The sequence below is a fragment of the Strix uralensis genome, chromosome 4, assembly GCF_047716275.1.
Source record: "Strix uralensis isolate ZFMK-TIS-50842 chromosome 4, bStrUra1, whole genome shotgun sequence".
Classification (NCBI taxonomy): domain Eukaryota; kingdom Metazoa; phylum Chordata; class Aves; order Strigiformes; family Strigidae; genus Strix; species Strix uralensis.
In genome coordinates this window covers 65,532,412-65,545,681 of record NC_133975.1, presented here as the reverse complement: position 1 = coordinate 65,545,681, position 13,270 = coordinate 65,532,412, and the positions used below count along the sequence as shown (strand labels likewise).

At 41.6% G+C, this 13,270-nt stretch overlaps 1 protein-coding gene across 9 annotated transcripts in view; it reads right to left on the bottom strand.

The window, feature by feature from the left end:
* ANKRD17 (ankyrin repeat domain 17) overlaps positions 1 to 13,270 on the bottom strand; it is a 96,692-nt gene that overhangs the window by 67,646 nt on the left and 15,776 nt on the right. Inside the window, exon 1 of one of the 9 annotated variants that reach the window (XM_074867021.1) lies at positions 8,008 to 8,647. The exons of the other annotated variants lie outside the window; for them this stretch is intronic. Within the exon in view, the coding sequence (XP_074723122.1) occupies positions 8,008 to 8,040 (33 nt within the window). The 5' untranslated portion in view covers positions 8,041 to 8,647. Of the gene's footprint in view, positions 1 to 8,007; positions 8,648 to 13,270 lie in introns of those variants that run through there. 9 annotated transcript variants of the gene reach the window in all.

Here is a 13,270-nt window from a genome sequence, read left to right as displayed (position 1 = left end):
TGAAGCAGCAAAAGGGAACGAGGACATGTGGAGGAGGGACAGGATGAACGCACAAACAGCTATTCTGTTTGAGTCCAACTCAGAATTCCCTTTGGCATGAATGAAACACGATGTGTGCAGGGGCTTGTTCACAGCGATACAGTATCAACATCTGTGCAGAAATATAAAACAAAATGCAGGAACGCTAGAATAATTTTTTTCTTCAAGCAATGCAGTATGTAGCTTAGCTCAGTCACAACTTTCTCTTCCCATCATCAAAATGATTAGAGCACCAGTCCACTGTATAGGGCACTGTACAAGTATAAGACGACTCCGTCCCTCTCTTCATGGTCTTAACGCAATATGCTATTCCAGGGACTGAAAAAAAAGAAACGTCACACATGTCCCACAATTCATCTTTCTTGACGCTAGGTGGTAACTCCTTTAGTCAAGCCATGCTACACTAAGTGACAAACAGACAACGAGGTGGGGACACTAACGCACATTAGAAACAAGAAATATGATACAATACAGGGAAAATTATAGTTACTAGAAGGACAGAATTTTCAAACATTTTTCTACTAATAAAAAAAAAAATTGAGACATACCAGACATTTGCATTTTGTTTCCAGCCTCCTCAATGTTTAGGTAAAATTGCTATTCTGTTTAGCATATGCAGGTTTTAGCTACCACTCCCTCCTACCCTAACTTCCAACCCTAGGAAACAGCAAAGAAACCAGCCATGCAGCTACTGCTTAAAATTCACCATCACAGCAGAGCCAGAAGACTGAAGAACGGCTCCTTAAGGAAAGTGCTTTAAGATCAGTGAAAAGGGTTCAAATTAAATGCTACATGCTTGTCAACTGCATAGCAAACTATAGAAATCCCTTTTTTTTTTGTCCTGCGCAGATGACACTTAAGAACTTGCTAGTGTACTTCCTCCACAAGTTCTGCAGCCTTCATCCAATTTAACCCATCAGGATCACGGAGGGGAAAGTAGAAACTAGAGGTTCTTAGATGACATCTACTTTTCTCCATGTAATTATCCTGCTGAAATCTCCCTTCAGTATCTCTCATTATGCAGCACAACCAATTCAAAGTATTATGTAGAGACATTTATGAAGTTAAGCAAAAACATTTTGGGAAGATATGACTAGTTAGGTCACGAAGTCTGAAATTACTTTAAGTGATTCCAGTTTTGTTTACTGGTATTTATTCTTGTCCTATCAAGTTAAATGGAGAAATAGCTACGCAACTGTCCCAAAACTACCAACCATGCTTACAGGCATAAAAACTGAGCCCAACAAAAATGTGAAATGGAACCAACTGAAATGTAATGTGGACTTCCTTTCCTTTTTTGGCATTTACAGTTGAAGTCCTTTTTTCAAGAAAGGAATGGGCATGGCCTAGTTTACCAATCTTCTCTTTTGATGAGAAGTGAGAGGATAAAGTTACAGGAGGAGGAGACAGTTGAATTCAGTATCTGATGAGAATTCCCAGCGTTAGCACCTGGGGAACTGAGCACAGAAATAATTATTTCTAATAATTTCAACTCATTTGGTTAAAATTCTGACAAGCTTGACAGTCACTGAATTCTTCCTTCAATACAAACTACTGTTAGGCATACCTAATAAATCATACCTAATAAATTAATTACTTTTTTTTTTTTTTGCTCTATTTGGCACACCCAGCTGAAAGATTCTGCATATTGAAGATCTGAACAGTTTTTACATATGGTAAATTAACAGACTTGGGAAGGTAGCAAAACAATGCACAAGTATTTGACTAAATCCAAATATCTTCTCCCCTCTTATAAAGAGGTCCTATTAAAACAAAAATCAAGGTTCAAGGACAGAACAAAGACAGCAATTTTAAGTGGAGTCCTTCCTTTTTCACTACTTGTTTCGCATGCTAGATATAAAATCGTGTTCCAACTTCCTTCAAATCACTACCACTATTTTGATTTCTACTCTCCCCTTAATGCTTGTCTTCACACCTGCTCCACAAAGATATTTTACCATATTTATTGAATGTTTACAGGAACATACATAGCTCCAGTATCAGCTTCTCAGTAGGACAAGCTGCATCATGACTTGTTTCCTGTCCTTCCCCGAGCACAAACTACCTTCAGCTATATTCAGATCACAGATAAAACTACTAGTACAATGTTCCTTTTCTTATTACAACACACTTGTTCACAGTGAGAGGCAGGACCACCACATTTCTTCTAAGATGTTCAAGTCCATCACCTACTAGCAGGAATGTTGATGTTTTAAATGCAATGACACTGAATAAACTGTCCAAGAAATGTGCAGCACAGGGGGTGGTGGCCATAAAGCAACAGAGAACAACAATTTATACCAGCCAGTTATCCAGATTTCCTTCTCGCATGATTTTGATGCTGAGGCAGTGTAACAGGTTGTTTTGAGCGTGGGTTACAGCTTTAGAGCATGTGACTTCCTATCAGTCAACCCAGCCAGAAAATTCCAGCAAGGCAAAGATCTGAAGAGATTTTATGCACATGCAGGAAAAATGGGAGACAAGTACCTTAGCCGTGAGAAGAACCTTTTTACACATTTCTACAGAAGTTTGAAGACAGGACTTATGGGTAAAAAAAATCTAAATAAATTCACCTGTCTAAAATGTCTCTCGATTCTCTGTTTTCATTTAAGTACCTGATTTGAATGACAGCTTAAAAGACAGAAGAGCCTAGGTTGGCAGAGACCTTTGCAGATCATCCAATCTCATCTGATAGTCAAGCCCTTGGTTAAGGTATCCCAATTAGCAAGACACTCACTGGCAGGCACAACCGCTGAATAACATCTTTTAAACAGCAGTTACCAAAGTACAAAGTTACTTACTTCCTTAAATGTTTCTAACACCATATTAACATTTCATATCACTGTACCAAGAACAAACCATTACTGAAAAAGATAAAATGATAAAGCAAAAAATAACAAAAATGGTTTCCAACTATACCATCAAGCTAGTAATCTCTTCTTGCAAGTCAAGGATAAACAGGTCAAGACCCAAAGAAACCACATCTACCAGCTTTAATTCTTGCTTGTCACACAAGGGAACCCAGATCCAGCAGCTGAAAATTAGCTCCTTGCCCTGCAAAACAGTCTTATCAAATTAACAGAAAACAAAGTGGATTTGCTTTTCTGGAAGACTCAACATACACGCTTGTTCTATAAGGTCTGTGTCTCAAACCACACGAAAAAGGGGCAGGAGGCAGCAGGATTACGGGGAGAGCAGTTTCAAGGGAAGGGGGAATTGCCTTCTTATGTTGAAAATACCAGACGATACAGAAAGAGCCCTTGGAAACCAGCCAGGCAGCTTCACTCTAATTTCCCCTCACCTTCATGAAGCTGCAAACTCACAAGCTAGCAGGGCCTAGGTGACTGCCATCACTGCTGCTTGGTCAGATGGCAGCACAAAGCTTTTCGCTACGTAAATAGTGGCACAGTAGGCCAGGAAGCTGCATAAGTATCTTGGCCAATAAGCTCAGAAAGGTCCTCTTTTCTCCAGCTGATTCAAGAGAGGAAAAAAAAAAACAAAAACCACCTTGTATGTTTTCCTCTAAAATTTCCTAGAACTCCTGTGATATTACCAAAGAAGGATACAGTACAAGTTCTAGCATTCTGGTCTTCCGACTCATCTTCACTGTGCATCACTAGGGGTATCAGTGTCACCCCCTGAATAAGACAGCTGATGAATTTTAGCCTCTTGTGTTAGTATGTTCAGCTCGCTTTCCTTCAGGCCAGTTTTCCTTCCTGAACAATACTTCAGACTACATTCAGTTCTCACTCACCCAGGGAGCTCCTGGAACACGAGTTCAGCTCAGAACAATTTAGTTCCTACAGCCTGAAACAGCAACCAAAACCATCTGCTTTTCTTAAAGTTTGGGCAAACTATGGCATGATCAGCTAGCTATTGGCTGACAAGTGCACTGACCAGATGCAAATGACTAACAAAACATAAGGTCGTACCTACTCTTCAGCAGAACACACATCCTGATAAAAGTCCGTTTCTGCTTCAGACTATCAGACAACAGCACAACTTCCCAGCACCGCAGCAAGTACAAGTTCGGTACTTGACGTACTTATAGCGCTCCATACTGCGTTCTTGCTGCCTTGCCACCAGCTTCAACTAAACCTTTTAAACATCATTGTGGGAGATGACCTCACAGCATTTAAGTGGGGGTCCTCTTGTTAACATTAGCTCAATATTTCTTAAGAGTAAGCCTTAGAAACCCTACTGCCTTAGACCCAGTCAGTAACATAAGCTTCTGATATTCATCACCTGGGGTTGGGATTAGATGCGGCCCAGACTTAGTAATGATGCCTTAATAAAAGCGACATTACAGCAGTGCTCCAACTTACTTCTAAGTAACACATGAAGAAGCTGTTCTGACAGTATATGAACAACTGCTACGAATCAGTAGGAAATGCTGGAGCACATTAGTAGCCAACCCTGACTTTATATAGGCAAACCCTTTGAAAAGATCGGAAAACAGGTAAAAAGTAGAACAGAAAAGATTACCAAGAGAAACTATGCGAAAGAGAATAGGGAAAGGATTAGCCTGTTTAAGAGCTGGAACGTGGAAAAGCTACTAATGCCCTGAACAGAAATACTATAACCTTGATTTTAATCTTCATACTGCAATATTTATAAATATTAAAAGCCTTGGCTTGTTCAAAAAAAAAAAAAATTGCATTGCAGAGGCCTCCCTGATCTGCAGTTAGCAAATACTCCCAACATCACAATAAGAAATGAAGGTTTGTTTGCAATGATTTTGAGTTTCAGTTCAAGATAGGTGAAAGATACTTACCTTCAAGCTACAAAGTTCAAGGAAATTTTTCTTAAATGCACTAAGGACATCAAGAAACCGCCACATGGGGGCTTGCATTATACTCCAGTCTGCTCCTCTTAAGTCAAGCACAAACAAGCTTTCAAAGAACCTGAAGGTCAGAACACATGGTTGCTTCTCTTAAAGAGTCTCAAATCAACAGAGGGAATATAAGTTTACCCCTCTACTGTCATAAGCTTCCTAAGTGGATTTCTGTGCTGTCAGTCTGAGTTCAGCACACAACAATACAGACCACATCCTCCTCTGTCAGGACAAAACATATCTACTTTTTTCCCACCTGAGAAAATGTTTCTGTTGACTAACTCAAGCATCAAAAACACAACTACTGGTTTATGCCTCTCTTTGAATACCATGTACTGAGTTCCCCTGTAGCTTAATTATTCCTTCACTAGCACATATGAGCCAAATCCTGAAAGGTTACACCAACAACAAGAGCCTTGTTGTCAGTTAGGTCACACATCAACAACGAAGTATGGCCAAGATACACATATCAGAACCACCAAATAAGCAGAAGCTAACTGCAGATTAACCCCACTTTACTTCCAGTTTCTTGAACCGTATTCTCAAATGGTGCCTTCAATACCAGATTCAGGTAACAAGAGCCAAGCCAACATTCATCTTCAGCTGGCAGTAGCAAAGCCAGCTCAAGTTCTGCATTAAGTACACCTTCGTTGAAGGTGGCATAAGCACACAGCAGCCAGGATGCCACATGAAATCCTCTAGGCTAATGACCATTTCTGCCTGTAGTTGCATTAAATGCAAGTTATTTTAGTTTTACCCTCTGATAGGAAAGAAATACTGGGAAAGATAATTTCTAATGGACTCCTGCAACTTCAGTAATGAAAGAAGCAGAGACTATGCTTTCACCTCATCTTGTTTCTTCTTCTCCACAACGAAGCAGCCTTCACACTAGGGCAAGTCAGAACATGTGAACTACAAATTACTTGATTACTATCTACCTTTTTAACTCAGAAGTGATGTTTGCTCAGAAGCACCCACTTGCTTCTTGCAGTAAAGACCTCTAACACAATTTAAACCTCCATCTCTACGCTGAATCAAGATAACTAGCACGCTACAGGAAAAAATGCCTTTTCCTCCTGTTTTAAATTATAACCAACTTCAGAGGTGAAAACATTTTTGAAAATTTTATGAAGAGGCAAGAACTGATCCCTCCAAATTTAATGAAATACTGAGCAGCACCAAGTCTGTCCAATAAAACAGTAACCAGACATAGATACTGCTGTCTAAGCAAGAGCAGTTCTCTCAATCGTCACACTGCTGTCTCTGAATGAACATCAGAAACTGCTCCACAGGAGAAAAAAAAGCCCTAAAATGGGAAAAAAACCCCACACACTGTAAACACAATGTTCAAAGTTACAACAGAAACAAGTTTAGAGTGAACCAAGTTTTACTTCTGGACCTGTACTGGGAATGAAAGACAATTACATTGCTTCTACTGATTCAGTAATAAATTATCAACAGCCTCCACTGCTACCAGAGTATTACACACATTCATGAAAAACTGATTCAGTCAGTTTCACACATCTAAAGTCAGAAAAGTCACAATTGATTTTTGAAGATGTTTTACACGGATACAGTTGGTCTCATGACCAGGATGAGAACGTGGAATGGAATTATCAGAAGTCACCATATCCTACTCTGAGAAACAAGATATAATTGCTTAGTTCACACACACAAACCCAAAACACTGCTATACTGACAAAATTAATTCGCTAACTACCTTTCCAAACAGGACTATTAGTAAATACTAAGTATTTTATTAATTTCACATAGTACAGAGTTGTACTTAACAACTGGAGTTAAAATAAAGAAAGGAAAAAAAGAAAAAGCTTTCAGTACTTAATAAGACAAGTGAAGTACTGAAATATTTGTCTGATGGCAGAAAGCCCAGTTCACTTTAGGTCTTCTTACCTCACCACAGTAACCCAGCCACACAGACAGATACTGGTAAAAATATCTTGTTCATACATCTGTACCAGTTTAAGCACAGACTGAGGAGCTGTGTTAACATCCTGGGTGTAATGATGTTAAACAGTTCCAAGGTTCACAAGGAAGTTAACAGCAACACTAAGTATTTCTATTTATTTAAAATTTTAGAGGATCATAATAAGCAACGTAAGAACGGCCATTAAGGGGAAAAAACCTAAAGCACAAGCATCACTGAAAGCACCGTTTTCTTTAAATTTTGACAGCAGGTAGTAAGGTAGCAGCTTCTTGTTACAGTAAAGAATACACGTAAATATTTTGAAAAGTCATCTGGCAATCAAAGTATGGTTTTGCTTGCAAAACCAGAAAAACCACAGGAACAGCAATAACAACAAAAAGTATATTTCCTTGAACTATAATAGCTGATACAATCTGGAATAGAGATCTGTGTCACTTTGAGCAGAAGTTTCACTTTATGATTCCTAAGCACGCTTCTCCATTTGGCTGAAAGAGCATTTTTAAGTTTCATTCACAATAAGGGAAAAATGTCTTTATTTCATACTGCAGGATCTACTTCTTCAGAGGAAGTAAAAGCAGACTATACTTAAGATGACTGGAAACACAGTAACAGAAATTATATCGGCCTAATGCACACTCAGTGCAAGAAACAGGAACAGTGACAAGGGAAAAAAAAAAAAAGAGTTATGACAAGCAGTGGTTCTGCAGGACGGCTGAAAGCTGCAGCAATCCCACCGCCGTGTCGGCTCCAAGCACACCCAGGGACTCCAGCACACACTCACCGATCACGCAGCTCCCCACAGCCTCTCTCCTCCCCCAGCAGCACGCCGGTAATTGCGCGTGTGTCCCTCCCCAGTTAAATACGCGGAGTGCCGTCGTCCCCCCGGGGACGGCGGGGAGAAGGCCCGAGCGGCGCGGGGGGCGGCCGCCGTGGCGGCCCGACGCTCCAGCCTAGGCCCCGAGCGCGCCTCTGCAGCCACCACCGAGCCCCGGCCGGGCGCGGGGCCGCCGGGGCCCGCCTGCCCTACGCCGGCGGGCGAGGCGGGAGGGCGGGCAGCCGGGCTCCCCGGCAAGCCCCGGCCCCGGCTCGGCCCCCCGAGGGCCGGCGCTTCCCCGGGGCTCGGCCGCCGCCGCCTCCCCCCCGCCGACCCCGCGCCCCCCTTTGTTCTGCGGCCCTCTCCCGCCCCTACCTCCAGGATGTCCTCCAGCACGTACGCCTCCATCGCGGCGGCCGCCGCCTCCGCCCTGCCTCACCGCCCGGCCATGCCTCTCGCCCTCGCTGCCGCCCCCCGCCGTCGCCGGGACGGACGGACGGACGGGCTGCCGGCCGCCCGGCAGCAGCACGCTCGCTCCCCCCCGCTGTCAGCACGGGAACAGGAAATGGACTGTTCCACCCCGCGCAGGGCGGGCACCTACCACCCGAGCGCGGGGGGGCGGCCCCGGGGCAGCGCCGCCCCGCTCCGCCCGCCGGCAGCCCCCGCCGCCCGCCTCCTCCTTCGCGCTTCTTCTGCTCGGGTCTCTCACCCAACACACGAGTATTATTTAAAAAAAAAAAAAAAAAAAAGAAAGAAAAAATAAAGAGTAAAAAGAAAACCCTAACGAAACCAGCTCCTTGTTACGTTTTCATAATGCATTTCACCACCCTTCCCCAGCCATTAACTCAGCGGCTGGCGCGTCTCCTCGCTCACCTCCTCTGCCACCCACAGGCCCAGCGGAGCCCCTCAACCCACACACACAAAACACATCACCAGGAGCTTCCAAGTGTGGCCAAGGCCTCGGCCACCTCACCCATCAGCCCCCAGACTGGGCGCACTGGCTCAGCCAGCTGCCTCCACCAGGTCTGCTCCCAGCAGGAGCTCCAGGAGGTCTCCTCGACCAGTCTCTCCAGGCCAAGAGGGTCCGACAAACCGTGTGGGTGCACAGCGGGAATGCTGGGTACACTTCAAGGTACCTACTCATTCTGACCCAATCAAGTTCACAAATCCACTTCAGGTGGTTTTCCTCGAGTCTATTTATTGCCATCCCACCCCAACCACTCTTGGTAACAAAGCACACTCCTCAAAAATGTAAAAAACCAAACAACCCAACCCTTAGATTAAGCAGATCTATGGCATGCATGGCCCACATTTTTTTCTGTGCTGTGGCGTGGCTTCCCATTACAGCAAAACCTTCTAAAACCAACTAAACCATCTTAAGTGCAGCACTGTCAACTACTGCATTTCCAACCACTCCATGCTTTTCTCCTCCACTGCTCAAGGGCAACACGGGATGGCAAGAAATCCAGAAAACAGCCTGTGACACCAATATCAAAGGTACTGACCATGTAAAGCAAGGTCTCCACAAGGTAGTTCTGAGTACCATCAGCATCTCCACACTTCTCCGCTTCACCCAAAACATCAATTGATAACTTGGACCAAAAAAGAAAGAAATTTTACACACTGCTTCAAACACTAGCTGACAGTGATATCCATTCTGCACATAGCAGGTCACAATTATTGAGCAATCATATCTGCAGCTTTCAAAGTGTTAATTTTCCAGTTCAAAGACTACAGCATAATAAATCTTGCCAACCTCACAAAAATCTCCTTCCTCATTTTAGTAGAGCACAGAAGGGTCTAATGGCCAAAGAAATTGAATTCATATTTTGACTTAACAGACATGCTAGTAGTAATCACTGTCTTTAAAAATCAACATTATCTTTTTCCAAACAATGCTTTATTTGTAATATATACTCTCTTAACAGTAAGAATATTCTTACCAGGTTTTAGACAGCTGACCAGGCTGACTACTAACATCTCAAAGAGAATTTTTTATTCATCAGTCTAAATTTTAGGCACAACTATATTTTTCTGCTAAAAATTCTGTTCTTTAACCAGAAAATTTGGAAATACATCCTACTCACCTACCAGGAAGTCCCTCACTTTACACAAACTCGACGCCTGCTCAGACAGTCCATAGTATTTTTCCACTTTAGGAAACACTCCCAATCTTACATTGTTTTACTAGAATTCATTCAAGGAGCACCTCCTCTAGGGGCTGTCCACCTTTGATACTGTGTAACTTGTCTTAAGCATGCTGTCAGAACTTAATATGTCGCACATAATTCATATCACAAAAGAGTTTTTATTATATTTGTCATATTGATTATGGTATTAGTCAAACTGAACTCTGAACTTTGCCCGTTCAGCTGGGCAGGTTTCCTGTCAGAGGTACTATACTGGAAGAGTTAACTGATAAATCCAGCCATTACTATTTTGTCTGCTATTCATCCAGTTTTGGGTTTTTTAAGTTCTAAACAATATTAAAAAAAAAAATCTAATGACTGATCCTTATAGGAGGTTAACTCTGAGGACAAAACATTTGCCAACGTTGACCATAGACTTCAACCCACTATCTCAACAGTACTTTCTGCAGGATCACTTCTAGCAATGCCTTCCTGACTTCCTATCAAACTTTAGTGGCCATTTGCACCTATGGAAGCAAAAGTTCAGCAGTCTAAAGTTAGTCAAGAAGATTCGTAGACATCTTAGCTGCCTTGAGGGAAATGAATCATACAGACATCTACATACCACAGCCTGCTTTCTATAGGAAACTGTTGTCAGTGCAAAGAATCACAGGACAAAATTCCATGGTTCCTCCCAAGTACTGCTTTTAGGTCAACATTTCTAACACCCTTAGCAGCCCCTTGCAACTGATCCTGCGTACATGTAACCCAGCAATTATACACAAATGTTAGCCCAAATACAATGCTATCCCTGCCAAATTGAAGGATTCCTTTATATATATATACACACAAATATATATATATATATATAAAAAACACCAAACCATCCACCACCTCCCACGTAACACTCATGTCTCAAAAGACTAGTTATTCAGTCTTCTGAACATCGGCAAGAATTAACAGATACCTTACATCACACCAAAAAAAAGCATAAGACACACAACTTTGCACTGAGATTAAGTTACTTTACATATGACAACACTGAAAAAAGCATTTTCAAATGAAAAGGCAGCATAACACAGGAACAAAAGAAGTTGTCTGTTCCGCACAAAGCAAACTGAGTAACATCATCTTCTCCATTTTTACGAAACAAGTGAAAGATTTTCAGGAGAAGGAGAAACAAGTTCACCTCATGAGCTGAACCATTTCCCATCCAACTTAGAAGACGAGAGTTCTGTCTGCAACAACATAACTTCATTTACAAAACCATAACTGAAAGAATAATTCAGAGCTTCTCAAATTATTACACAATCAGACACACCACAAGGAGTCAGGTTCTACACATGATCAGTGAGAGTAGCAAACAACCTAACCAGCTAGATACTCCACTGAAAGCAACTCAGCACTTGTTAGCTTTCACACTCAAAATCCCGATACTGCAAACCTCTTCATGACCCTGTTCCTGCACCTCTGCCCGTCTCCCAATCTACAGCCCTCTGGTGCAGGCTTCAAAAGAAGCATTCCTTTGCCAAATGACATTCACTACTTGACAAAAATTTATAGTCTGGAATACCAAATTCCAAGAAGTCCATTCCAAACACTTTATTTTACACCACTATGAGATCTTCAGTAAAACATAACGGCTTTAATGCAGGCTTCCGTTCTGTTCCTGCAAGACAAAAAAGAGGTATCCGGGGGAAAAAACAACCAACAAGAAAACAAGAAAACCCTATTTAGACGTCTATGATTAAATTCCATCATATTTCTACTGTGCAATTTTGGGTTTTAAACACAGGTCAGGAAATGTATCTTGAAGTTTTGCGAAGGTGAACACAAATCCATTTGTTCCTTGCTTCCAAGTCCAGCTCTATGAATTACTTGAACTAGCTGTTTTTTTTCAAAAAAAAGTTACCTTTTTGAAGTATCTCAGCTTCTATTTGAAAGCATATCATCTTTATTTTGCCTTACTCTGAAGGGCATGATCTAGTCAGTACTCTCATCTATTACTATCCACTACTAAAAAGCAGCTTTTTCTTCTGAACAAGTGGTACCTTAAAACAAAGCAGCCATTCAAGTCATGCACATTCATCATGTTTTCTTATTATGGTCCCTTACATTCTGTAAGCCTAAAACAGAGAAAAGCCCTTATGTTCCCCACACAGAAGGTGAGAGAGTAAACATTTGAAGTGCAGCTCGAGGAGACAAACTTAGCACAGCACTGCTTAAAAACAAGGGGAAAAAGATTCCTATTTCAAGCTACGCTGAAGCATGTTAGACCAAAGGGAATCCTGAGACAGTATTCTGTGAAAGCCAACACCAGCGATGAGTGCAAATCAAGGTTGGTTTACTCTATGCCACGTTTCCTATACAGCACTGGTAACTAAGTGGAAAGCATATGATTTGACCAAAGGGAGAATAAAAGTATCTGAAAGAGCACAGTCATTCATCCAGGATGAAGTACATAGCAGAGCTATAAATGCCCAAGAGCTAGTCGACAGTTTTTAAGAAGATTATTTCAATATTCTAGTACCACAGGCCACCACGAATTTTGAACAGGCATCTCTCAGATTACATCACCCTGAAACGCAACCATTTTAACAATTGATCCAAAACAGATTCTGGCACCCAGAAATGTAAGCATTTGAACAATTGATCAGACAATTCCCACTCTTATATCACAAAAGCACATTGTTATCTATTTACAGCTGATCAAGCAGTACTGGTCACCAACTGTCCCAAAGCATATAAACACACTTTTTTGTGTGTTTTCAGTCACACAGCTCAGTGTCAAGGTTGGGTTGTTTAAACTGCATCCCACGCGGATGCTAATACCTTATTCAGCAGAACCATGAAGTGCATTCATTTCTAAAAAAACAAATAATTCTGAGATGGGGAAAAAGAAGTTGAAAATAGCCCTTCAATACAGTACAAAATATCACTCAGTTATCCCCTTCAGCACGGCTTTCCCAGGTATTTCTCTTTCCAGAAGTAGGTACACAGTCCTAACAAGATGACCTCACACAGAATCAAAAAGTTTCTGAGACAGTTAAGGCCAAAAACCAGGGTGGGTTTCCGGGCAAAATTTTGTGAAATTGCAATTTTCCGGTAAGTGTAGAGTGCCAAGAGACAAAAATCCCACCATTTTCACATGAACTACCTTAAAAACAGAGGCATCTATCACACACAAAATATATTTAAACATGTTGAATATGACAGGATACACTTGCAGAGAGAGGACTGAGATTTCCCATGGATTAGAAATACCCCTGAAATCAGAACACTCAATCCATAAAGTTGAAAATTTCACCATTAAAACTTTCAAATGACCAAAACTCCTCTTTAACACAAAACAAAAAGCCATTATAAGATACATAAGCAGTTGTTTATGTGCAAGAGAAACATTCAGTGGTGCAAGTAATATTCAGATAGCTTTTCAAATGCTGCTTCAAACTCATGTTTGAAAGATTAAGTTGGCAAGAAGCACATCCAAGTTAGCAGCAGTAAAGCAG